The sequence below is a fragment of the Mugil cephalus genome, chromosome 15 (genome assembly GCF_022458985.1).
Source record: "Mugil cephalus isolate CIBA_MC_2020 chromosome 15, CIBA_Mcephalus_1.1, whole genome shotgun sequence".
Classification (NCBI taxonomy): Eukaryota; Metazoa; Chordata; class Actinopteri; order Mugiliformes; family Mugilidae; genus Mugil; species Mugil cephalus.
The window spans coordinates 2,575,210-2,602,636 of record NC_061784.1 but is presented as its reverse complement, the minus strand read 5'-3'; the positions used below and the strand labels follow the sequence as shown (position 1 = coordinate 2,602,636).

At 40.3% G+C, this 27,427-nt stretch overlaps 2 protein-coding genes across 2 annotated transcripts; both read left to right on the top strand.

Annotated features, from left to right (window-relative positions):
- The first annotated feature begins 5 nt into the window (after window positions 1-5).
- Window positions 6-6,152, top strand: f11r.1 (F11 receptor, tandem duplicate 1). The gene is made up of 10 exons (XM_047606689.1): window positions 6-287; window positions 2,678-2,737; window positions 2,825-2,941; window positions 3,277-3,423; window positions 3,538-3,740; window positions 3,827-3,929; window positions 4,071-4,178; window positions 4,770-4,782; window positions 4,913-4,976; window positions 5,077-6,152. The coding sequence occupies exons 1-10, from the start codon at window positions 236-238 to the stop codon at window positions 5,110-5,112; spliced, it is 903 nt and encodes a 300-aa protein (XP_047462645.1). The 5' UTR covers window positions 6-235; the 3' UTR covers window positions 5,113-6,152.
- A 975-nt stretch (window positions 6,153-7,127) lies between these two features.
- Window positions 7,128-26,039, top strand: ubash3ba (ubiquitin associated and SH3 domain containing Ba). The gene is made up of 14 exons (XM_047606688.1): window positions 7,128-7,757; window positions 19,646-19,699; window positions 19,917-20,103; window positions 21,114-21,312; window positions 21,936-22,105; window positions 22,198-22,406; window positions 22,520-22,652; window positions 23,088-23,208; window positions 23,303-23,425; window positions 23,588-23,680; window positions 24,124-24,268; window positions 24,362-24,468; window positions 24,815-24,924; window positions 25,010-26,039. The coding sequence occupies exons 1-14, from the start codon at window positions 7,630-7,632 to the stop codon at window positions 25,145-25,147; spliced, it is 1,917 nt and encodes a 638-aa protein (XP_047462644.1). The 5' UTR covers window positions 7,128-7,629; the 3' UTR covers window positions 25,148-26,039.
- Window positions 26,040-27,427: the final 1,388 nt, after the last annotated feature.

The following is a 27,427-nucleotide window of genomic DNA, read 5'->3' as shown; positions in this document are numbered from 1 at the left end:
CGAAGGATCGCATAACAGGTAGTTGTTGTTACCTGTAGGGCGGCCTCCACAGGTGAGCTGACGGTTACTGCGGACCAACTCCCCGATACGCGCAATTAAAGAAAGACACAAAAGTTGTCCTTAGTTGTTCATTCGACGCGAGGAGGAATTTTGTGTGAGTTTGTTGCTTTCTTATTTTTTCTGCGGGGGTAGAGCGTGAAAGAGGGTCTCCGTGTGGGAACAACAAGGAGCAGATATGAGTTACAGCGGCTTCGCCTCGGTGTTCCTGCTTTTATGCGCAGCAGCAGGTGAGTGGTTGTTCATTATTTCTATCATTTGGGATATTCAAATGTTGAAAATTCTAATCGTTTGAACAACTTTGCGCAATTACATCGACAATCGATCCCTGGGATTTGAAAAGTTAAATTTATTAAGTTGTGAAATGTGGCTCGGGCCTGGTTCGCGAAGCTTGACCTGCTTTGCCAATGGTTAGTTGAGTTGTGTAATTATAAAATGGGATCTTTAAAGTTTCATGATATTTTTGAATGTTGGTCGCGATGTAGCTTTATAAATGATGGGCAGGTAAAGCGCGGCGGGTGGAGTAGTCTAGTCTTAAAAATGGTCTTTGAAGCCACAATATCGAATACACACTGTTTGTGTTCACTTTGCTTGATTTAAGTTCCGACTGGATTGTCTGCGTCAGCTGCGTCCTGGATTGGAAGGAAACTGTGTCACGCCATTCTCGGCCAAAGATCGCTTACACATTTGCTTTTAAGGTTTTTGTTTGTTTGTTTGTTTTTTTGTTTTTGTTTTTTTGTTCATGTGGATATACTCACAAGTCCAATATGACATATCGCTTAAATACTTTTTTATTAATATACACAAACACACACACACATATATATTTTTTTTAAAAAGAAGAAGAAGAAGAAGCACACAGCAGCAATGACAATATATATAATAATTTCTGCTTACTTCTTCAAAATGAAAAACCTATTCCTCTGCTAATTCAAATGTAATCAAATGACCATGTTTTATTTCCGCGTTGAACGTACCGACAGATCTTATGACTGTAATGTAGTTCTGAGTTTCATGGCTAAAGTCCATAAAGGTTTAAATACATCTAAATTATTTTGTGTCAGCTTTTAATAAGTGACTTTGGGAGGTGCTTATATTCAGGGATCCAGCTGCTACTGTTTGTAGCTGTTAGACTCAAATTATGTGTGTTGATGCTGTATTGTTCACCTGTCTGATGATCGTGACTCCATATCCTTACAGAGAAGATGCTTAACATCTTGTCATACGTGAGTTTCTGTAAGCTCCCAAGCCTGCATTTTTCCCAGGGCTTCAACAGCTACTATCAGTACACTGAAACTCTTGGAAAACAACAAAGTCTTGGCGTGGTTTCATTTTTACTGTGATGCCTTATCTCTCCAGCAAACCAAAACTATGACCGTGCTGTGTCATCTCAGGTGAGACTGACTGTGAGAGACTCCTTCAGGCATCAAGGAAACCCTTCATTAAGCCTCTACAGCAACAACGCCTCGCATAGCTTTGAATTATAGTATACATATTTTAGCAAGCACTTTATTTTAAAGTTGATATTTATATGTTTTTTAGTAAATTAGGGGCCTTGTTCAATGAATGACTTGCAGACAGTAAATAATTAACTGAGTCCTGGTGAAGCTTCTTTGTGTTGCACAGGACTGACAGGCGATGTAATGGTTAATGAGGCAACTCCACAAACAGAATGGAAGTTGTTTAGAGTAAAGTGGAGCAATAGCTGGACATATAGTGGTAGGCATGTGACTGCCTGCATTTATACATTTATTAGTAGCTCAGCTGAGCCTGAAAAGACCCAGTTTCAGACAGAAAGCTGGTGGTTTCACCGGAAGCTCTCTAGCTCAGCAGACAGGAATGAAGCACTATTTTTTTTTTTTTTTTTAAACCCCACCCTCAGCGCTTGTGAGCATGCTCGGAGTGTTGACTAAGGCTGTACTTCAATCCTCAGGACTTTGTTTGCGATTCTAAGAACAATGTAGGTTTGTCAACTACTTGCTGCCAATACAGAAGGAGAGGCTTATAGTAATGTAGCCCATTGCGATCTTAGTATCTCATTTCAAGCAGTCAGCTACTAACAACATATAGGGAAATAATTGTCTTTTTTTAATTCATTTATTTTTTAGCATGTCAAATGTCAAATACATATAACTGTGCAGTTTCTCAGTTCAATTTGCTACATTGGTATTTTTATACTGAGTTGTCAATAGAAAATATTTTTTTCAATGTCACTGAAGTCAAAGTAGTTACTGACAAAGTAGTTTTTAATTTTCTCTCAGTTGACTTATAGTTTCAGGTGCTTTGTTTGTTTGAACAGAGTACTGAAAGTATGCAGGTATGACTTCGCACTTCATTCAGAGCTCTCATTACCACCTTGTCTCTTTTGACCTAAACACATCCTCCGTGTCAGTGCAAAGCATCTTAGATATTTCTGATGAGAAAAACCCTACACATCACACAAAAAACTCAAATATCTGTGTACTTCACTGCTGTAGATAAAGCTGTACAATCACTTAATAATCCGGGCTGAAAAGATGTGTACTTGGAGGATGTGAGGGCCCTTTGGACCATTTAAAATTCCGTTGGTCAATGTCTGTCACTTAATTCACCTTAAATTTCTTTCTCTTTTTGTGACTAGGTGCAAGCGGGTTTTCAGTCACGACCTCAAATGCAAATGTGCAGGTGAAAGAGAATGCAGGTGAGTCCTAGAAACAATAAGAAATGCTTTTAAAGAAGAGGTTAAGTCAAGAGCTACTCTCGTCAACTGTCTCTTCTGGTTTTTCAGGTGTTGATCTGACATGCACATATTCAGCAGACTTTGGCTCAGACGCCAGGGTTGAGTGGAAATTTAGGGATTTGAAAGGCTCACAGACATATGTGGTTTTTGATGGGAAACCAACTGGTAAGTAAATTGACATGAGATTGACATCTGTTTAAAATGATTTGATGTAATTGAAAATGCATTTATCCCACCCGGTGTCTGGCCATTGCCCATGCACAGAACACCCTGCCATGGTTTAAAATTCTTTTTACCTTCCCTAAATGAATTATCTTCTTATTTTATTATTGCTGTGGGCAGACAAATTTTGTTGATGCATGCGTATTAACTATGAGCAACCCCCAAAATAAACTGGGTTGGATTTATTCATGTCGGTCTGTTTTATGAACTTGGAAGCTTTTCTGTTATCCATGAATAAAGTTGGAGATGGATGTTTTCATGTTGCATCTTTTTCACAGAGCCGTATTCCAGCCGTGTGACACTGTATGGTGGCAGTAATCTGAGATTTTCCAAGGTGACTCGCAAGGACACTGGAGTGTACGACTGTGAGGTGTCGAGCACTAATAGCCAATTTGGGGAAGCCTCTGTGAAGCTGACTGTTCTGGGTAAGAATCCTATTTAAGCACTTCTCACATTTAAAATCATGTTTAAGTGATGGAGGCTATGTAGTACTAAATAAGTAGTGCAGATAAAAAAAAAATTAAACTTGTGCCCCGCAGTGCCACCTTCTCCACCACTGTGTAGGGTCCCTACTTCAGTGACGACAGGCAAAACAGCTGTTCTGTCCTGCAGTGATCCCGATGCTTCACCTCCTCCCAAATACAAGTGGTACAAAGATGGCGTCCTTCTGCCCAGTGAACCTAGCAAGATTGCTGGCTTCCAAAATGCCACCTACAGACTAAACCCAGACAATGGCAACCTGGTTAGCTGCAGCTCTTTACTTTGCTTTATTTAAATCGTTGTGGTTGACATGCCTATAACACCAAAGTATTTCCTGTCTGACTGCAGGAGTTTGATTCTGCAACCAAGATGGACACAGGTGTGTACTACTGTGAGGCAACCAATTCTGCAGGTCCTCCTCAGAGCTGCAAATCTCTGAGAATGGAAGTCCGTAAGTTGTCTTTGCTTTAATTTCATAATAATCACATGTTTCAGTCTGAGCTAAAGTTTTGTTTGATTTGGCAGACAGAAATGAAGGAATAAAAATGTACTTATTTACATGACCATATTGTTTGTCTGTATTTTCTTTAAGGTGACCTAAACACTGGAGGAATTGTTGCTGCAGTGATAATAGTTCTGCTGATTCTTGCCTTACTGGCAGTTGGCATTTGGTATGCCAACAAGAAGGGATACCTGCCCAGTGAGTGTTATATTATTCTTATTTTAGAATGACGACATCTGTTAGGCTCACCAATGTGCTGTTAATGATCAGTGAATAGTTAGCTTGTTGGGTGAAATTTAAAATTATTAAATGAATTGATGAAAAGAGTAACCTAAAGCTGCATGTAGTCCAGGCGCAGCCAGCAGCTGGGTGGAAATTTCTGATGATTTTCTCTTTAGAGCTGGCTGTGCGCTGTAAAATATTTGGATGGCCTAGACACACATGAAAGAATCATGAGAGAATCATGAAAGATTGGCAACATCTTGACATTTCTGTGGCATCAGGCCCATGGTCTTACATGACACTGTGTTCAAACGTGTCTGTTGTAAGGGTGTGATCAGAGACAGCCTAGGACAAAGTAGTGACAGTGGCAGAAATCCAGTAATAGATTTGTAACATGAAATGACATGCTGATTTTTGCTCATTTTTCAACGCTGGATGTTGGCTATATTGTATATTTATGAATATATGTTTATCTGTGCTATAAGAAAAATACTAACCATGCCCTCTGTTGCGCATTTGTAATATGCACTTTATCTTACCGACATGCTTTCTTTCTTCCCATTACAGAGAAGAGTGAAAGGTAAGATGATTTTCTTTAATAATATCTCATTGAATTTTACCTGACACAGTTGGCTTGATGAAATGCAGGTTAGGATAAAATACTCTGTGATCTCTGGGTCTCCCTCAATGTGTATTTTTGTATTCTGCAGCAAATCAAAGTCCAATGCGGTCTACCAACCCCCTTCACTGTATGGTGGTGGTGACGATGAAGATGTAAGTGTGATGCTGTCGGTTTCAGACTTTTATTGGTTTGCTGTGGACTGTTGTGCATGTAGAAGCAATGACGATGATGTGTGATATTTTTGTTTCCCAGGGGGATTTCAAACAGAAGTCGTCGTTTGTGGTATAGTCTGCAATCAAGAGTCACACCAGCGACCTCTTTGCTTCTTAATATGTCTCAGTGTGTGGTTTTTCCGGAATTTTTAAGTAGCAGGTTTAATAGAGATACACCTACACCTCCTGTGTACATTGTACGTTTTCTGTGAAATGAGATTACTTTTGACCAATATTACCTTCAAATATTTCTTTTGCATATGATTGAGCGCATTGTTGCTGTGTGCTTTTCATCTTCCATCTCTACTAAACTGGAGCAGTTTTTTCTGTTAAATCATTATCTTCATATAAACAGCTCTTAACAGTGTTTGTTGCTCAGTTGAGGTTCATAGCTGAGTGTCACTGAGAGGTGTTGTCCTTTTTTTTTTTAAAGGCAAATTTATTGTAATGTGCAAGATTCTTTTTCTGTCAGTGTGTCTTTTTCTTGTAAATAACTTGACTGTTTTTACATTTGTAGTTTAGATCAATTTGTTGGTTTGTAGCGGTTGACCCTGAGCTTTCTGATATTAGCTAGAAACTCTGAGTTTAATCTTTGGGGTCAATTATGGAGGCTGTTGGAATGACATTGATATTTTAGTTTTCATTCCTTTGAATCGTTTAACTTCTAACTATTTTTAATCGGCTAGTGTTTTCCGAGACATGAACTTCCAGATGAAGATGTCAGCTGCGATGCTGCACATCTTAGTGAATTGGATATCTTTGTAAGTCAAGGCAAGTTTTTGCTGTCTTGCTAATAAGGCGTCATGTGTGGTCTAAACATAATTGATTACACACAAGTACCCCATGACATGATTCGAAATTTTTCTTAAATCGTTTACCTACCACTAAAAGGCCTTAGTTTTGGTTCAGTTGTTTTCCTTGATGTCTACAAATACTCGCGTCATGTGCTGAAAATGGTTTCATAAAGACAGAACATGCATATCATGACATTATAATGACTATCGGGTTCAATATTTAAATTATTCAATTTTTTTACATTATATTTTCCTTTGTATACATTTTTGAGCTGATGAATGTAATGTTGTGTATATATAATAAAAAAAAGTTGTTAAATGAGTTCGACATTTGTATCAGGACAATTTTAAGCTTTTCAGTGATACAGCTAAGCTACGTTCTTTGACACTGTATATGTCTTATTTTTCTTTGGAGATTTTGCTGTTTTTAGTAACAATAACTGATCAAAGGCCAAAAACATGACTTAAGAAGAGACTTAAAAATTAAAGCATGTTTATATACTTTCTGTTATGGGTTAGGTTGTTTTAAATATTGTCTTGTAGTTGTAACGAGATTATTTTCATCCATTTCTGTAACACAATCGGATAAATGTGAAATAAAACCAAGTTGTACAAATGCCACCAAAATACCACCTTGAGTATACGGTGAATACTGAATGTAGTGTAGAGAAATGGATGATTGAAATTTTACTGTCAACTCTAAAAACTCTAGTTTTAATTTTGTTTTATGTATTGGTAGAAACTAAATCACGTTAAATCCAGAACATAGATTCCTGTCATCATCAGCTGAACCGTATCCCAAGTTCTCCAGCAAAACTCCTAAAGTGTGCTGAGAGCTTCTTGTTGGGGAAAAAAAAGTTTTCAAATATCCTGAAGACACACTTGTTTCGGTTCCATCAGCAAATATTGTATACTTACTGTGAGTAAATACTATTTACATTACATCGATAAAGAAAATGGAGAATTCCTTACTTGTAAATGCCTAAATAACACGAATAAATTCAGCGGGTTGCTGTGGCAACTGATGCTGTCGCGTGCTGCTCCCGTTGCCAAGCACTGCGCATGCGGGAAGTGTCGACACCCTTCGCAGACGGGAAGTGTGACGAGCTTTTTCCACCATCAAACCCTCCGTCGGCATTTTTTTATAACACTGCCTCCAATAATGTGATTACTGTAGTCGCACACGCATCAAAACCACACGCCTCACTTGAGACGAGTGTGTGTTACTCGTTGTCTCAACAGTATTCCGTGTAAAACCGCGCCGTTTCCCCTTCCGCTCTCCAAAATGTGTGCTGTCCCTTTAAGTAAAGGGGCCGCGCAGTTGGAGCCGCAACCGTTTTCAGGCTCAACGTTCGCTCACCCAGGAACCATTCATAAATAAGACATCGTTTGGAAAGAAGCTTTTGTAGTCACATCTGATTTTTATTTATTTATTTCCACTAAGCGGATGCGAGAGGCGAGCTGGGGTCAGATATGTTCGCCTCGGCCGGGGACTGTGAATCGGGGGCACGGTTCAGAGAGCAGAAGTGACTTCCCATGGCTGAGCCCCCTGCTGATGGTTTTGACTTCATGTGCGAGCCGTCAGGAGGCAGCTTGATCCAGCTCACAACATTCAGACAAACCAAAAACATGCCCGTTTCCTCGCTGCGTTTCGTGATTCCTACGCGCTTCCGCTTAACTAGAGCCACCCCGGTTTAAACAGCCCGTCGCTTTCATCCTTCTGCTTTTCTTTTAATCTTAAACAAATGAAAACACAGCAGAGGAGCTGTGGACCTGATATGCCTATGGATCATTGAGTTATGGCAGCTAAAGAGGAACTTTATGCCAAAGTGACCCCTCGGAGGCAGCGCCAGAGCCGGCCGAACACCGTCAAACATGGGACCACTCTGGACGTGCTCCTGTCCATGGGCTTCCCCAAGACCAGGGCGTGAGTATACAACTGCACTGTCCCGACACACACGCACCGTTCAAGACTCGCCAAGGGTTTCCAGCAGCATCGCACCACCTCTCAAAGTTTCCAGCGTCGTTGTTGTAGTTTCATCAGCAGCTGTTGAGACCAGAAGCATCTCTGCTGCTGTCTGCTCTGCTGTGCATGATGTTAACTCATGTCATAGCCTCCAGATGGCCCCTTTAAGCTGACAGCTTGTTCTACAGGATTTCATTTAGATTTTTGGGTCATTATTTAGACTTTAGTCTAGACTTTCACTAGACTTAACACCAATACTTTGTTACACGGATGTTGCATTTTTCTTCTTCTGTCAGTACATAAGTGGAGGAAATATTCAAATCCTAATGCAAATGCAAAAATACTGCATTTGAAATACGTGCAACCAGTAAAATGAACTGTCAGAACTGCATCCATGCATGCATGTCCATTTGTTTCCACTAAAACACTGGAGTTGCTCAGTGTTGTCTGATTCATGCGATTCACACACCATTCCTTGCTTTTTTTTTTCAATGAAAACCTGATCTTGGTTCTGCCTTGTCAGTACTTCTTTTCATTCATCCTTGGGCGAAGAAGTTGCCAGGAAACAAGCAGGACTGGCTCGTGGATTATGTAATTCAAATAACAGAAAATAACAATGTGTAGCCTGCCTACTAGTGTTGGTGGCCTCAGACGTACACATGTTTGTAATGTGTGCTATGTATACATGAATATAATAATAATGATAATAATAATAATAGAATATAATCAGTTTAAACTCGTAAATCTACACAATCTACGCATTTCTACTATCATATCTTCTAACACAACCCAGAGAAATAAAAATGTGTGGCCTGGTCAGTGAACAGGACAACACGCTCAACTTTAAAAAGTATATTTTATCAAACCCGTTTTCATTCTGGCAGCTCAATGTGTTGGCAAAGGAAATATGCTTATTTTGAGAGTTGAAGTGTCTGCTTGAACCCCATCGCGCCTAAACACAGTTAAGAAGCATTCACGCCACTAAGACCTCTGAATAATTCCGCACAGCTACATTTTAATGTCACGGCCTCCTCCCGCTGTAAGAACCCTACCTAATCACAGAATCTATAATCACAATGAGCCTTCTTATTGTTCAGGCTGTCAGATACTCCCACATGATACATTAACCCAGATGATTTCAATCGTCTCCAACAAAAAGCCTTTCTGTATGTGCCTGAAGATTGCCTCCCAGGTCCCAAAAGAAATCTCAAGTGGTCTCGCTTTTGTCTACGGTGTCTGAAAACTCAGAGCACAGTGATTACCTTCCAGGTCTATTACTTGTTTCTGACACGTATGGATTGAATGCAGGACTTAACACTGTCTCAGGAAATTTAGCAGTGACTGCTGATGCTTGTCTTAGTTGACTACAAATGTTGGCCGGCCTTTCATCTTCTAGCCAGACAGACACACTATCTCCAAAATTAAGCTGTTTTATCCTCTGCAAAACTGGCTAAGGTTGTGCAGGCTTTGACTGTTTTAGACAGCGCTCTCTCTCTCTGCTTCTGCCTAATGAACTGCTGCAGACAAAATGAGTGACTGGGCTTGGTTATATTTGTAGACTCGCATGTATTATTGATGACACACTAATACACTTTGATTTCATCAAGGCTATACATTTATAATGAAACAGAATAATTTAGTGTCATTACCCTCAAGCCGATGCCGGTGTGGACACTATGACTCTAACAGGAGATAAAAAGAATTGTGAAATGCAAACATGCATGTGTGAAAAGCCTAAAACCAACACGTGAGAATGCCAGGTGTTTTGTGCCCATCTCCCAGGGATCATGTTGATTGATAGCTTCTTTCCACCGGTACAGAATGCAAGTTCTGAGCTGGTGCCTGTTTGGAGTTGGTTCATCTCACAAACCTTGTTTGCTTTTCCAGTGCGCCTGAGAGACACCCAAGAGCTGCTTCGTTACATCACTGGATACTGAAATGTTGCTCCTGACTTAGTGAGCTACACCCAAACAAGAGTGGTGCTGCTTGCGATTTGTGTGGTTGGTGATACTGAAGCTCTGGCTTTTCATCTTAAAAATTGTTAAATATTGATAATGCGGCCACCACCACTTGACTTTAATAGTGGTTGTTTCTAAAATGTTGCTGTTCTTATGCAGTCTCCTACACAGATCTTTTGCAATCTTTTGGCATTGACTCCCAACCAGCACCTAAATTACTGCCTTGGTAAAAGAAGGCTTATGGCTGTTCTCTATTCCAGTAGTCCTAGCTTTCCAACACCGTACAGCAGTCAGACAGAGTTAGTGACCTGTATGATGGCAGCATAAAAAGATTCAGCAGTTTGTGGAAACTAAAACTGAGCCAGAGACAGTTTGGAAATGAGATGATGCACTTAACTCATCCCCCTGGGCCGTGGTGCTCAGGTCCAGATTCGGACCAGATCCTTCATTCTGAAGTTACCAAAGTCAAAGTTGGGCCTGTTTTTAAAGTAGTTTAGTAGTAGAGAGCTTTTCGTGACTCAATGAATAAAACAAAAATGGAATTTAAGGATTAAACATTCAATTTGTACTGTATCTATTGTTTTCCTGGCATGCATATGGAATAGTCCATCAGTGTGTTAGCTTCATTTCAATTCATTTTCAATTCAGTGTTAATAACAATACAAACTGTCTCAAGACACTTTACAAAAACTGGCCTGAAAAACTCCAGAGCAAACCGGAGGGTGACAGCGGCAAGGAAATCAGTGTTTTGTTTTTCAAAAGATGCAGACAGGTAATGAATGAATATTTGCTACAGTCAAAAATTCGGATGACCTCCAAAACCCTCCAGATAACACCCACTTATGAAACAGGAAGTATATAGCATTTCATAGCATTTGCGCAGCTTAAAATGTGTCATCATTTGTGTTAGAGTGTCTTTACCAGAACTTAAAGGAGAGAAAATATGAGGAGGAACATGACTGCTAATGACTGATTGCTGACATATTTGTCATATCACCCGTATAGTGAAACAGTCCTGTATATGTGATATGTTGTGTTTGAAACTTGAGCAGCTGTACAGCGACTTTAAAATTAGGATTTTAATCACCAAGTCCAGTTATGATCAAGATGTTCAGACATACAGTTGCAAATATCTTATAACCACAGACATATATCTCTGTGCAGATGTCACAATCTATTCTGGCTACTAACCCAGTCATATTGTGGTAAAATATCAAAATAAATTTCTGGGCTTTGCTGTCATGCCTCTCTCTACATTTTGGTGGGAGAGGAAGAAGGAATAATAGGAAAATCAGCTATCAGTCATAGCCTCAGGGAACAAGGGCCTCACTGTGTTTTTTTTTTTTTTTCAGCCAGTAGGAAGCATGAATCATGTACACGCACAAAAATGCACACAAACACACACACACACACACACACACACACACACAAGCAAGCACAGAAATGGTCCTTCTGTTTTTTGGGTGATTTTCTGCTGAATCATCTATGCATCGACGAGAGTAATCAGATAGCAGCTGGATGGACAGGGCCCTCTGTTCCTGCACCGATTGCATCTGATGGTCAGAGGCGGTACTGGAAGCTGATCAGGCTAAGAACGTGACTGCGTAAGGTTCTGTCGTGTTATCTCTCTACTTTGCTGCTATTTACCCCAAAGCAATGTGTTGCTGTCGGTTTTGGCAGTTGCAGGCGAGTTGGGTAAGAGATGTGGTTAGATTTTGTGTTGCTTTGGAAATGTTCGGCTTCCTCTGTCTTTCTTTATACGGACCAATCAGTAAGTTTAGAATAACCAGTCATTAGAAATAACGTTTAGTTGGCAAAAGAGAGAAGATGTTTAATCAGTTTAAAATGATGAACTTCTCTTTTTCTGGTAGCGGAACACAAACTCCCCAAAAATGCTGTCAAGATAGTCACAATAAAACACTGAGGACACGACACAAGTGTCTTAATAAAAGTGTCCCTTGCCAGTGTATCCCAGCACCTTCTTTCAAGCTCCACTGAGCCCTGTCGTCTTGTGCAATATACCGACTGCAATATCAACCCCAGGCATTGTTGTGATTTTATATCTTGGTTTCTTATCCCTCCCATACGTGCACCCTTTCTCCTGTTTAGTAATCTGTTTTTCGATCAATGTGTAAATAGTTTCTCCAGCGTTTCTTAAAAAGAACTTATCTATATCGCTGTGGTTGAATATTAACTCGTAATAACTTGTGGTGCCTGTTCCAGTCCCAGAAAGTTCCTTGCTTCTTTATTTTTCAGTGAGTACTGGAGTATTTTAAAGCCTGCATCTAGTTTCATGCGGAGTTTGATGTGTGTAGTTTAAGATGTGCTCCTTGTTGCCAAAATAACTGAGCATACTGGAATGACACACCTGAAAAGTGGAAACCGTACCTAGTGCTAGAGCCTGAATTTGTGGCAGAATAAGGTGTCACCGTTGATATTTTAAGGAAGTGAAAAGTTGAATTAACTTCCTGATTTTCTGTAAATATAGTCATGGCAAAACTTCATATAGCAGGTCTGTGGCTTCTTTGCGTCAGCCATGTGTGAATTGCTAGCTAACAGCTAGCAAGCTAATGACCAAGTAGCTTAATGTTGGAAAAGACGAAAGGATGAGGCCATTATGAATACGAGTAGAATATTTTTGTACCTGAGGTTGATAACTTGGAAAAACTGTTGGTGGTGGACCGTGAGTTGTTGATATCAAATTGATTTTATCCATCTCAAGTGCCTAACGGTACCCTTTTGAGCAAAATAACCAAGTTTCTTTCTTCCAACTTAAGAAATTAGACTTTTTGAGGAGCACGTGGATCCAACAGAAATTAACTGTTTAGATGTTGAACTTCAGTTTATTTGAGCCAGTCAACAGCTCGTAACTTTTTCAGTTTGCATTTTCAGTTTACATTAAAACAATGAAAATCCATGCAGGATCCATCAAACATTTGGCACTTTTACTCAGTAAATTGGATAAATCTGCTGTGACATGCAAAGCATTAACTGCATTCAGTTCAGTGGTCATGCAAATCTTGGTTTGGTTGGCTTTGGTTGATGGTGCACTCCAGCTAATAAAACACTGACAAACTCTGAATTATAGCTATTGTTCTGAATTCTTTCAACACAGATGAAATTGTCTTTAGACCACATCATGTTTGTTTCATGTTCCATTGTTCTTCTCAAACTCAAACATCAAAACCATTGTGGTTACTGGAACATGTCTAGCTGATATACGGTTATGTACACTACTTTCATGTGATTTCTTTTTTTCACGCTGTCTGTGAGAGCTTTTGTGTGTTTAACAGGAAGTCAGCAACTGCGGGACCCTGTTCTCATAACCATATCAGTTTCACATCTATTGCCTTAAACATAATAGCTACATGCACAAGTTCACCATTATCGAATGTGTGACATAGCATCATGAGGAACTGCTGTACTTTACTGTGACACTTTGCATAATAATGACAAAACACAGCTTAGGCACACATGTGACTTGTCGCTGCCTGCGTGCGCAGCTTGGAAGAACGAATTGTAAGTTTGTATTCAAGACTGCCAAGAGGAAGTCGCCCATTTCCGGAAGTTGCTTGTGACCTTTACAGAGATGGTTTTCTCTGAGGGCGGTTGAAGCAGGAGACTCACACGTCACTTAAAGATTGTAAAATGTTTGGTGTACTGAATGAGTTACAAGAATGCTACATCATTCACTATAACTCTGTTACATATAAATGCCTAAAACCTTTGAGTTGTTTGATAGGTTTGTACTTCCTTAATCTCTTCTCTTGTCACTTTTCAGCTGGTGTGTGTGATCTAATAATTTCATAATTTCATAGCAGCAACCATGGCCATAACTCTCAGGCAGTCTCCTTTTCATGACACTTCCTGGGACTTTTGAGGATCGCTGTGTGAGGCATCACAGTTTTGGCAGAGTGCCTCATAAATTCTGAGTGAAACATTTGCTCCGTGCACTTTTGCTTGTTTCACTGATGTCATACTGCGCTAAAAATAACACTCATTCTAAAACAGCACACTTTATTGTGGCTTCGATTAAAGCTTTTCTAATCGTTGATCTAGACTGATAAGCTCGAGTGACACAAGCGAATACTATCATTACCATTATTTGCCTACACAAAGTGTCACTCTGTCCATATACGGTGGTCATATATGGTGCTGGCCTCAGACTTGTCCTGTCTGATCCTGTGAACTTCATCTCTCTTGTCCAGAAATAATGAAGTGTGAAAGTGAGTAGTGGTTAAATCTACCACACCCAGCTGTACACAGCTAGTTCTGTAATAAAAGTGGTGGTTAAAACATTGCCTTTTGAGCTTGAAAGAATAGCTTTGAACGTGCGCAACACCAAGAGCTGGACATGTTAGTAAATTATCTGACCCTGAACAAAATGTTTCGAATGACACCACACTAATTTCTGTAATCTCCATGCGAAGCTAGCCTGCTAGCTGCACCTTAGATGAGCGTAGCACAAATATGTCATGGCAAAACAGCTACGAGGTTAATTTTGGCCAGAGTGAAATTATACCAAATAAAATGTTGTAATAAAAAACGTTTGTGTAATTTCCTAAATTCATGTACAAATAGAAATGTTTGTGACAACTTGTGCTGTAACTAACACAGAATTCAAGAGGTTACATACTGCCCAATTCCCTATAAAATTCCCTGTTTCCCTGTTAGACGTTTTTCACAGCTCAAGAGTCTCTCTTGTGGCATTCCCTTACTAGTCACTAGAAATATTTAATGAGTTGGTTATAGTTTACTTGTATGAAGGGTTCTTTGTACTTTTAATATACAATATGCATGAGTAAAATACTCGTATTCCCAATGGCCTCATCTTTTTGTTGTGCCTTTTTGCTAGCTGTTAGCCTGTGTGCCTCCTAGGTGCTAATAGTTACTTAGCAGCAGCCTTCTCATGACTTACGGGTGATGATATCATTTGAACACAAGCATTTTGTGTCCATAACTTCTGAAATTGTTACCTTAAGCTCACTAGTTCAATTACAAGGTAGCCATTTGTTAGTTACAGCGCACATGTCCCTATAAAACGATCTTCCTGCTGCACTGAGTTTTAACTACCAGACAATTTTCACAGCATACATTTTGACTTGTCACAATAGGGATAGTTCAGGTGGATGGTAAATCACATTGTAATTTATTAGCACAGAGCTCAATAATGCCCAATATATCTTTGAAAGATTTTGCTTTTATATATAGTACTGATTTGCTTGCTAAACTTTTAACCTTGGTTTCTTCCAGATGCCAACAGTTGCCTAGCAGTGGTGTGGTCACCGTTACCACTTCAACACCAAGCATGACTTACCATGGTGTAATCACAAGCATGAGCCTTGTGTATTTAACGCTGCAGTTTCAACACATCTGTACTTTTGTATAATTACCCCAGACATGGGCAGTCAGTAAGTGAAAAGTTTGATGGAGAGTCTGGTGTTTGGCTGAAACGGAGCACAGTTCAATCCACTGATGGGATGGGGGGCGGGCAGTCTGGTGATGAGCAGCAGCAGCAGCAGTCCTCTTGGCACTGTTGGTGTGATAAGTGGTTAGATATGTGAGTTTGCCGTTGGCTTGTAAACAGGAAATGTTGATTTGAGTCAGGGAGGGGCCCTGGGGAGCATCTATCTGTAAGCGCTGTACTGTGAGTCCATATTTGTATGTGTGCATTGAGACAGAGTGACACAGTTTTACTGGCTATAGTCCAAGATAATTGCAGCTTTCAATATATGATTTCCTTTCTCTTTCCAATGTGTGGCCATGAATGGCATGTATACAGCTGAGTTTAGTTACATCAACTTTCCTGGTAAAACTGGCTTTAGTAAGCAATCCAGATAGTGTTTACATATACGAAAAATCAAAACCACTGATGTTTAAACATTCAAACGTCGGCCAGAACATTTTATCTGTAGCGGGGTTAAGTCTGGCAACGGGAACTGAACACACATGTGAGTGAAGTGAAAGGCTGTTTGCAATGTCGCCTGCAGTGGTGTTACATGTGCAAATGAAGTAAAAGCTCTCATCTAATAACAGTCACTGTCACTTGCATTTGTGAGTTATCTCCCTTCCTCTTTGTAATCTTTTTTATCTTTGTGTCCCTGTGAACAGGAAATGCAGTTTATAAATAACTTTCTCAGTTCTTGCTAAGAGGTTAGGAACGGTTATTGAGTGCCGTTCGTCCATGACTGTTGCAGCTATGCTGGAACAGATGGGAAACACATTTGAGACATGAATATTTAGTTCAGTGAAAACAAACTCTGTTAAAGATGTGCTTAAAAACTATGAAGGGATCAAACAGCAGATGTTGCACAGAGAACATTGGGGTAGGAGGTGCTGTTGCAGGTGTCGAGCAGAGATGTGCATAAGTCCAGGCAAAAACAACCTTCAAGTGTAGCAAATGCAGTGATGCAGGAGTTCCAACAATCTTTTAAAAAAGGAGCACCAAGTGCCAAAAGCAAAATTTAAAAATCAGTCTGATCAGTCAAGTCAATAAGGAGCTAGTCTGTCCATTAATAACTGATTATTCATTTCAGTCATTTTTGTAGCCTAAATTCCACGCCGCCTGAAGTTCAGAGAAAATAGGCTTGAAATAAACACTTTGTTTCTTATTATCCATAATAACCACTGTGCACATTACGCGCATGCTTGTGTATGTAGTTATCAAGAGCGCAGGATGTCCAGTGTGGCTGCATTATGCAACAAGATCTGATCTCGCAAGCAAGATGCAGGGTGTATGTGGGTAATTTATGCGTGGAAGAAAAGCATATTTAACACCTCAATGGAGCGCCTGGCTGTATATTACCACTTCCTTGTGGTCTGTACTTCAGTCAAAGTCAAGGCAAACATCTCCCTGCTGTCTCGCCTTGAAGTGTAGGTTAACAAACAAGAACGAAAAAGAAAGTTACTAGTGATAAATATTTCATTTCAGGCAGTTTGTCCAAGTACAGTTAACGTATGCGTAAATGTACAGTGGATTCTGTGGTGACAGGCAGCAGAACGTTGGTCCTCTCCATGGGAAATGAGTTCAAAAAAACAAAAAACAAGACGGACAGTGGACTGACATAAAGTCTTATGCACACTCTGCAGGAAGGGGTTTTCTCTTCACTGAAGCGCTTCCACTTTACAATACCGCATTAACGTGGTGCATACATTAGTCTGGGATTATGCTAGCACTTCAGCTTGAGGCAAACCGAGATAAAGACAAGCTGGCAATGCTGACTTTAGTCGGCTCTGCTCTCGGACAATGTCAACAAGTTAGTTCATCTTAGCTGCTGAAAGAGGAGGAACAAGGCCACATTAATGTGGAGAAATGTTGGTTTAAAAAAAGAGACAAAAAGTTGTTAAGTTGTTTCACATTGTTTTGTTGAAACTGTTGAAGGTGTTTAATAAACATGTTAAGTGCATATATATTTCCTTCTTTCTTGAGTCCGTTTGCCCAAGCAAAATGTAACGTGATTGATATAGATGAAAAATAATAAATGATAAAAATGAATGATATTAATTGTGATTAATCAAAATTAATCCACAGCAACTCTGTGATTAATCTTAGTAAAATGAACTACTTATTAGTGTTATTAGTGTTATTTGTGTGATTCGTTGTGGAGATGTTTGTCGTGGAAAAAGTTTTTGTTAGCTAGCTTGCCAGTTAGATGGATTTGGTTGAAGCATCTTTGCTAGTTTACTTTCCCACAGTGAAGTAAGAGAAAGAAACTTTCCTCACAGCAATATTTGGTGTGAGAACTGTTTTCCTTGAAAACAGCACCAGTTCTCCAAGTTACACTTCCATACTTAACTCGACACTTGGCTGGTAGGTTGTTTCAAGTGTTATGGACAACTTGCTACAGTTCTTCATCTGTTTCCGTATCCTTTGCCTCTTCATGCAATCACAGACTGACTCCATGATGCTTAGGGCAGGGTTCAGTTGCAAGACTTACTGCTGAAAATATTTTTTAATTTCGTATCCAGGCTTATAAACTGTCCGCATTTGCTGACGCCGAATGTTCAGAGATGTACTCCAGGGCATTGGACAAAATAATACCGGAAGTTCAGGAATTGTTTTGTTGTTATGCAAATCCTAAAGAATGTTTTGTTTTAGGCTCATCGCCTGAAACCACTTGAATTAATTCAAGCACCATGTTGTGTGTAATTGAGACCTTTTCTGTTATTTCGTGCCACAAGAGTTCGCTCTCATAAAATACCACAGGGATAAGAAGCAAGCAAGCCAGTGAGGGATTCTGTGATGTCTCGGTCACATCTGCATGTAATCCCATCATGCCTTTTGAGAGAAAATCCCCTTCTTTCCTCCTCCACACAGCACCAGGTGGAATCTTTGAATAAGACGACTGTAGCCAACAAATGAGTCTCTGTTTTAAGCCGCCTACACAGAGGGATAGTTTATACTGTAGAAATGAAAAAGGATCATTTAGGTAAAATGTGTAATCTCTAGCTGTTGTAGGCTTCTGGTGAGGGCGATTTGAAAGGAGATTTGAACCTACGTTTTAAGCTTTGTTGCTGATATTTTATTTGGGTTAGTGTGGGTTCCTGTGGGTGCTGTAGTAGATCAGTGATAGCCATCTGTTACGATCGTGTTGGCCTGGCGTTCCCATCATGAACCCACTCTGTGTATGGACGCGCTGCCCCGGGGTTTGGGGACTTCGCCTCATCTAGGATCCTCTCAGTGGGCCAAATATAAAAATAGCTCATTGAATTTGAACGCTAGCGCAGCACAATGAACACTGTCATCGCACACAGAGACGCTGCAACATGTCCACATCACGCCGTATATTAAGTCAAAGGACGACTCTGCAATGGCACAGAAAACAACACTTGCACAGTTGGTGTTGTTTTCTCGTCCTTAGAATGGCAATTCAAAAGGGGCGAGCGGTGGCAAGCGTCCTTTAGAAAAAGGATTTTTGTTTTTGCATTTCTTTCTTTATTTTTTAACTAATCTCATGCACTGAATGGGTAAAATAAACTTGGGTCTTTATTTTCACATAATGCACAAGAGAGCTAAAATGTGACCGAATAGCATGGCTTTTAGTTTAAAGGTTATATGCTGCAGAAACAATATAAAGTTGCTCCATGCGCTTCCTGTAGCGTGATAACAAAATGATCTAATATATATGCTCAAAATGAACCAATGTTCCTGGAATGACCTAGTTGTTTAGGTTAAGAGAAAAAAATGACTTGTGTGTAAAACAAGAGTCTCTCACACACACAGTCTCATCTCCCATCCATTAATATGGGAATACACAAACGCAAACTCAGAATTACTGCCACATCCAGACTGTGTTAGTCCTCTGAAGGCTCCAGCAAGCTCCTCGAGCCAGTGAGTCCCTTCAGAGGCAGCCCGCACTGCCAGAGGTTTTATAAAAAGACACTAATTAGATTTGAAGCACTCAAGAGTAATCATGCAATCAGCACTCTCTTGTTTCAGAAGAAAAGTCTTAAGAAATTAGGAGATTATGAAATAGCACAGATAAATCTTGTGGCACAACACAGACTCTACTTTTTCTCTGATAGTCCGTCACATTAAAACACAAGGCGGTATTCTGTCTTAGATAGAGATATTTAATAACGGAACATTAGCTTCTCTCTCGCTGAATGCATCTCCAAGCATATGAGCACATTCAATTGATGACAGAAAAAAGATGTCAAAAAGGTATAGTTGCTTTGCGTCAGTGTCGGCTCTGTTGCATGATCCTCTGTTAGGAGTAATGAACTTCTATTGTGAATAATAATGTGCTTGCTGTCATTTTACTGCTCTCTCCAGATGTTTGTGCTTTGTTCACTGTCGCATGAAAGCACAGCAGCCTCCAAATGAATACGGATAAGAAGATATTGATTTTGAGACTGAGCTTTGATCTCCTCTTCTTATTCTCTTTGCAGCCTGAAAGCTCTGGTTTCGACAGGAGGCAAAAACGTCCAGGCAGCATGTGACTGGTGAGAGCACCACACACATATGCATTTTCCCTTTGATGGTGATTAATGCTTAACTGGAAACCAAACAAAGTGTTGCAATGGTACTGACGGAACAACATATTACAGTGATGTGTCACTGTGCTGTTGCCATGGTGCTGCCCTCTGCTGGACATCATGTCTTTACTTTGCTTTTGATCTCCCACTATACACTCTCTTTCCATCACCTTGATTGCTCCAGGCTCTTCTCCCATGTGGATGATCCTTTCCTGGATGACCCCCTGCCTAGAGAGTATGTGTTATATCTGCGACCCAGTGGACCGCTGCTCCAGCAGCTCTCACAGTTTTGGAAGCAGTCCCGCCTCTCATGTGGCAAGAATAAGGCACACAACATCTTCCCCCACATCACCCTCTGCCAGTTCTTCATGGTCAGTCTTTTTCTTCTGTGTATGGCTTTATATTGTCAGTAAAAGTGACTGAATCCCCTTTGCAGACACAGACACTTAATTTGGTTAGTGTCTGCGGTCTTCAAATCCCTGCTTCTTAGTTTCAACTTGTGACTCAGTTCCTCTTTATTTAAGGGGTCTGTCTGCTAGTATCTGATTTTAATTGACTGATATCTAGCATACATTAAAGCACAACACAAATGGCTCACTTTACAGTAGACATATTACATTAGGCTATTATTATTGTTATTACTACATTATTAGTGTTAGAAAACAGAGGATTTTAACTCCTTGTCACAGGAAAATGGAGGAAATAATATGTGAACGCATGACCGCTTAGGTCTTCCACACACAAGAGGCCCTCAGGGTGGCATTCTACTTTGCCAGACTGAAATATCTCTAAAGCTATTGGATAGGCTGCCATGAAGTTTGGTGCAGACCAAAAGGCAACCTCTTTGGCTGAAAAATTAAGCCAACGCAACCGCTTGAGGCTGGCACCCAAAGCTAGTCCATCTCCATAAAATGCCCAACTTGCCCAACAGCAGAAATAAACATGTTAACAGCCTAGGACCAAAACAGTTTTGGTCTCTATGAATAGTTTATGCATTTCCGACACTAGTACAGGAGGAATTTTTACCATCCAGCTAAACAAGTTTTAAGGGTATGGCTGCTAGTTGTCTACCTAGGGGTCAGTCATCTCCTTAGCTCCACCTTTTTGCCAAGTTTGTAGCCAGGAGTTAGTCAGAGTCAGATACCAAAATAGCAACAGTTGGTGCCACTAAACCTGCTCCTCAGGTACCCTAATTCACAGATGGCATGTATGTGAAAATGAACATCTTAATACTTATCTGAAAATCTATTTTTTTTTTTTTTTGCATGCAAAGTGTGTTACACTGTTGCAATTTATTTTATTTTCACATATGTGTGTATATGGATAACTGATGAAATGACTGATGTTGACTTTTCTATTTGGTTGTTTCCGCGGTGGTCAGTGTGCCGATGGGAAGGTGGAGGCTCTGTCGGACGCTCTCCAGACCACCGTGGCCAAGTGGAAGGGTCGCATACCCATGCCCCTCCCACTGGAGCTCTACATCTCCTCCACCTTCATAGGCCTTTTTGTGGAGGAGCAGATGGCGGAGGTTCTGAAGAGTTTCGCTGCTGATTTTGCCACTGAAGCAACATCTAAAGCAGGTTTGAGTCCACTTATACCTTATACACAAAGACTGTCTTGTAGACTTGTAGGCTGCTTATTCGCTTTCTGGCTGGACCATGTCTGTCCAGCATACTGTATTAGAAGCTACATTCAGGAGGTGATTAGCCAAGACTTCAAACTTAAGTCATGCTGTCACCATGTGGTTCATAGGCCTTTTTGTGTTTAGTGATTATACAATACAATTGTTACAAGTATTGATGGGTGATTTTGTTTTTAAGCTTTGCACATTTGCTAACTGTTTCCCCTCCATCGGGTCTTAATGCTAAGCTAGCCATGTCCTGGCTTTAACTTCACATTCAAACAAGATAATATCACTCTTCTCTGCATTCTCTAGGAAGGAATGTGAATAAGCGTATTTCTTTATATGCCACACTCTCCTCTTTTGAGTGTTTAATATTATTACCTATGTATGTAAACTGATATGTAGACAGTTGTAGACTAATTGCATTCAGTTGTATTTTGAGGAATAAGTCGATAAGTATCACCAGATGACACCAGATTTATTGTCAGTGGAGAAACAATAAAGAATGTAAATTGGATATTACATCAGAGGGTTTGAACTGTAACACGTATAAATTTCTGCGTTTTTTTCTCCATCCAGATGCTCATGTTGAGCCCCATAAGAAACAACTTCATGTCACTTTGGCATACCAATTCCAAGCCAGTCACCTTCCAGCTCTGGAGAAGTTGGCCAAAAGTGTGGATGTGTCTTCAGGCTGTGACTGGCTGGCTGTGCTCTTCTCCAGGGATATTCGGTTTGCTAATCATGAGGTACACCCTTTGAAATATGTGCTTGCTTTCAACAAGCCATATTACCATTTTCTTAATGGCTGCTAACTGTCTCTAACTGCCTCTATATATAGACGCTGCAAGTCATGTACCCATACGCGCCTCAGAATGATGATGAGCTGGAGCTGCTGCAGGGAGACTTCATCTTCATGTCTGCAGTGGAGCAGAGCGCTGCCAGTGAGGGCTGGTTGTATGGCACTTCGCTGGCTACGGGGCTGTCCGGCCTGCTGCCTGAGAACTACGTCAGCCGTGCTGATGAGTCTGACACATGGGTTGTCCACGGGTAAGGAAGGAGGCCTAGTGTTTAATGCAAAGACACGTCATCAGTGTGGATAAACCACGTTGTATTTAAAGCCCAATGACTGAACAGAGTCTTTGTGTTTGTCTGACCACCAGGTCTCATTCTTTTCTCAACTGTGCCTCTCCATCCAACTCTGGCAGCGCTGTGAGTGGGTTATTATTTGATGGCCAGCTAAATGACAGTCTTGGGGATCCTCCTAGCCTCACTGGTCTCTGTCCTCTTCTGCAGGTACAGCGTAAAATATGTTGTTACATGCTTAAAAGAAAAATACACCTCAAACCTCGCCACTGTCTTGCAACAATGTGGTGTGTCCCAATAAAATGCATTTATGACAATATGTCTGTAAAGAACGTTTCACCACCCATCCAAGTAGCTTCTCCAGTTCTGAAGGACTGGTTGGGAGTTGAGGTCTAAATAGGAACATCTACTGTATCTGGACACTAGTCAAGCAAAGTTACACCCATAGATGTTCCTATTTAAACCTCAACTCCTTACCAGCCCTTTAGAGCTGGAGAAGCTACTTGAATGAGTGGTGAAACGTCTTCAAGAAAATCTACAAGTCCAGTTGCCTTTCTTTAACGTTTTAAGATATTAATGACTACCGCATAGGCTTGTAGGAGGAGCCGTTGCTTTAATAGCTCTAAACTTGACTCTTTATCTTAGGTGTCAAGGCCAATGAGTCAGACCTCATTGTCCAGGATGAGGCTGTTTGTGTGTCGCCATGGAGAGAGGATGGATGTGGTGTTCGGCAAACACTGGGTCACTCAGTGCTTTGACACCAAAGGTTGGAATGATTACAGGCAAGATTACATTTTTACCAGTAGGTCTATGTGAGAGACCTCTGACTTTAGTATTTCCCTCTCATTTGTGTTCTTTAGGCAGATACATTCGCTCTAATCTTAACATGCCAACCAGCCTTCCACCCAGAAGTGGAGGTCACCGGGACTATGATAAAGATTGTCCAATTACTGTGTTTGGCTCCACACAGGCCAAACTCGTAGGTCAGTACATTTTATATATTGTTAGTTTTGATATGGTTTATCAATGAAAACTCACCATAAATTACTAGACTCATATTTTAAAAGTTGTTAAATACTTCCGAGTGTTCCCAATTAGGAATAAAATGCCTGCCAGTGGAATCACGTTGTTTTGGCTCTTTCCAGGTGAAGCCTTGTTAGAAAGCCACACAACAATAGACTTTGTTTACTGCTCTCCTTCTCTGCGCTGCATCCAGACTGCTCAGCACATTCTGCAGGGTAGGACTTCACTTTCCTCATCAATAAGCTAATAATGGATCAGGGTCTTCAGCTGATATATGTACATATTAAATTGGTACTGCTGCATTATAATGCAGGATCTTTGGTTTGAAACCTTTGCCTTGGTCCAGACTTGTCTACTTGTATAAAACCTACATTAATTACAACAACTTATGTGTGACATTGGACAAAATGGATCACAAAAGAGGGATGTTTAGCAGAAGGTCATATATCTTCTTTCCATATATTTATACTTTTGTCTTTGTCTTTTTGGAAATATTCTCTGGTCAAAGAATGCCATGTTGCTGAGTTGGCCCACACGGGAACAACACAGTTACTCTTATTGCATCAATAAATTTTCTGTAGACATTAAAATAAAATAAAGAAAATCTAAGACATACTTCTTCTCAGACAGCTTCTCTCCCTGTTGGATTCTGTGACAGGTCTCCAGCAGGAGGGAAAGACAAAAATCCGCGTGGAGCCTGGTTTGTTTGAATGGACCAAGTGGGTTTCAGGCACAGGTTTACCCGCCTGGGTTCCCCCAGCTGATCTGGCTGCTGCTAACCTGAGTGTGGACACAACATACAGGTACAAAGCAACACTACAGTATAGCATCTTTGTGCATATATCTGTGAAACTACAATTGACCATTGCCTCACGCATCAATTGTCTTGTTCCTAGACCTCATATTCCTATAAGCAAGTTGGCAGTGTCAGAGTCCTATGACACCTACATCAGCAGGAGCTTCCAAGTGACTCGAGAGATCCTGACAGAGTGCAAAAATCTGGGTAAAGTATAAATGGAAGTGTATGATTTCAGATTAAGTCTAGACTTATAAGCATGAAGTAAAACATGAGCTGACAAAATCAAATTAAACAGTGGGATGTGTGTGTAGCCTCACCCTATAAAGTCAATACAACTTTGACAGTGAGCAGAGTGACAGGATTTTAAAAAGCTGAAGTATTTAACCAAGCACTTTATTTTTAACTTTTGTCTTTCACATGAGCTTAAAAAAAAAGCTTGTTAAAGAACATGACTGCTGTAGCGACCGCTGTATATTATCGACTGCTGAGTCCATAAACAGTAATGGTATCTGTGGAATGTGGTGCTATGTTCTCTACCTCTTTCACACAGGAAACACGGTCCTGATTGTGGCCCATGCTTCCTCCCTGGAGGCTTGCACTCGTCAGATTCAAGGCCTCAGCCCTCAAAACTCCAAGGACTTTGTCCAAGTTGTCAGAAAGGTCAGTTTTCTGCTTTGGTTGAAACACTCTCTTCATTTCTGTCGCATTATTCTCATCTCACATGCACATCTGTCTCCTCTTACAGATTCCTTACTTGGGTTTTTGTGCTTGTGAAGAAATGGGAGAGACCGGGGTGTGGCAGCTGGTCGACCCACCCATCCTGCCTCTGACACATGGGCCAAATCACAGTTTCAACTGGAGGGAAATGCTAATGCAAGACTGAAGGATATGCTGTTTAGCTCTCAATCTTTTGGCAGCCTGAACTGCTGAAAAATTATTTATTTTTTAACCTACAATGCTATAGATCCAGCCCAACTACCAAAAAAATGAAGGAATAAAAAGTCTGGTTTCCATCAACAACATGATGAAAAAAAAATGTATATATACAAATGGAAATGCATCCACTGCTCAGGAATGGTGTGGAGATCACAGCAAAAATGAGCTACAATTTGGGCCGCAGTTTGTTTCTCTCAGTGAATCAGGTTTTATGCCGTGAGAAGGTTGTTCTCGGGCTGATGATGATGAAGACTTTGTGTTCCGCTGCCTTCTCACACACTGTGACGAGAATTAGTTGAGAAAGACTTATACCACAGAAATATTTTTCCATGCATCAGAAATTATTATTTAACGTGTAGCTACAACCCTCCTGTGAAGAAGCACAAAAGAAATGTTGACAATCAGATAGGGAGAACTGATCTTCATTGTTTCTGGTGCTCAGGTGGGTAGTTAATTATACCTGTTTTATTCCTGCAAATGTCATATCATTTTCTTCTTTTAGCATTTATGTGCCCACAAGAATCACTTAATCTCCCCTGAAAGCCCCACCTGACCTATCTGGAGGCAGCCAAGAAGGAAATTCACATGATACACAGAATGCAGTTGCGTCGCTAATTCTGTTCAGGTGCTTTGATTAAAAATTTTGCTTGTTTATCTTGACCCTACCCCGACACCCTGTATGCCTGGTAACCACAACGCTTTTCAAATAATGGGTTTATTTTGGTTGCATCAGATAATAAGTGTTTACTGCTTATACCGATCATTTGCTGTATGACTGAATATCTGTTGACACTCTAAAAATTAATAAAGCAAGGTTGTGGAGATATAAAGGCCTTATATATCAGACTATATGTGTTCTGTAAAAAAAAAAAACATTAGCCACTTATTCATGTTAGGGAGAAGAGAGCTTTTTAATTTTGACTTCTGTTCAGAACAAATAACAGTTTATTCGTCTTAAAATAAAGATGAGCGGACAATGTGCACAAATCCCTGTCTTGACTTGAAGAAGTGTCAGTGTGCTGTTGATGCTATCATTCCCTATATATGTTACATAACTAGGAGTTTTGACCGTAAGCACACTTTAAATATTTAAATAATATAAGGTGTGTGTTAATAAACTACTTAAAAAAGAAATCCCAGCAGATACTTTGACATAGCATATGTAATATTATGCTGGGGGTAGGATGCTTATTAGTACTGACTAGTCTCACGGTTAACCACATATTTTATTTAAGTCATCTCAGCACATTTTTCATCTTAAATTGAAACATCGACCCCAGTGAGACCGACTTTAACTAAAAATGGGTTGTTTCGTTTAGCTAACCAGTTAGCATCATCACTGGTATGTTCCTGGAGCTAATTCAGATGAGATGTTTTCTGTTTGTGCTTTTGTGATTGATTATGCTGCTAAAACATAAGGAAACCACGCGTTTTTATGAGTGGAGACGAAACACCTTCGTACAGGCGGTTAGCATTAACGACATACAACGGAGAGCTAACATTAGCAGACGGTAGAAAAATACTCTTTATTCACCAGTTTTCTGTTTCGAGATATGGTCATTTCCTCTGTTGTATCCACATTAGTCAACCGTATGTTTTCTATGTTTTTGAAGAATCACAATAACGAGTTAGAATGCTAAATAATCTACGGGCCGAAAACAAGTTATTTAGCTAACCCAAACCGATGCATTGCGTAGCTTCTCATTTCTTTAACAACCTCATGGAAAGACACATCCTGTAGTCATAGAACAGATGTTGGTCTGTTTGAGAAGGGTCAAATCATTGACATGCATCAAGCTGAGAAAACATCTAAGGAGTTTGAAGTGCAAACTACTACAATTGGCCTACGAACTGTCCCAACACATTAAAAACTGGAAGGAGAGTAGGGAACCAGTGGTGAAATCAAATAGGAGGGAAACCAGTGGACAACTCACTGGACAGGACAACGTTTAATTGTGAAAGTAAGATCATCTCCACACGTACAATATGAAGGGAACTCAAGGGACTGGGACTGAACAGCTGTGGAGCCTTAAGAAAACCAGTGACCAGTGAGGCTAACCTGAAAAAAGGCTTCATTTTGCTGTGGAGCATAAAGATTGGAGAAATGGAAGAAGGTCATGTGGTCTGATGAGTCCAGATTTACCCTGTTCCAGATTGATGGGGCATCAAGGTAAAAAGAGAGGCAGATGAAGTGATGCTCCCATCATACCTAGGGTCTACTGTACCA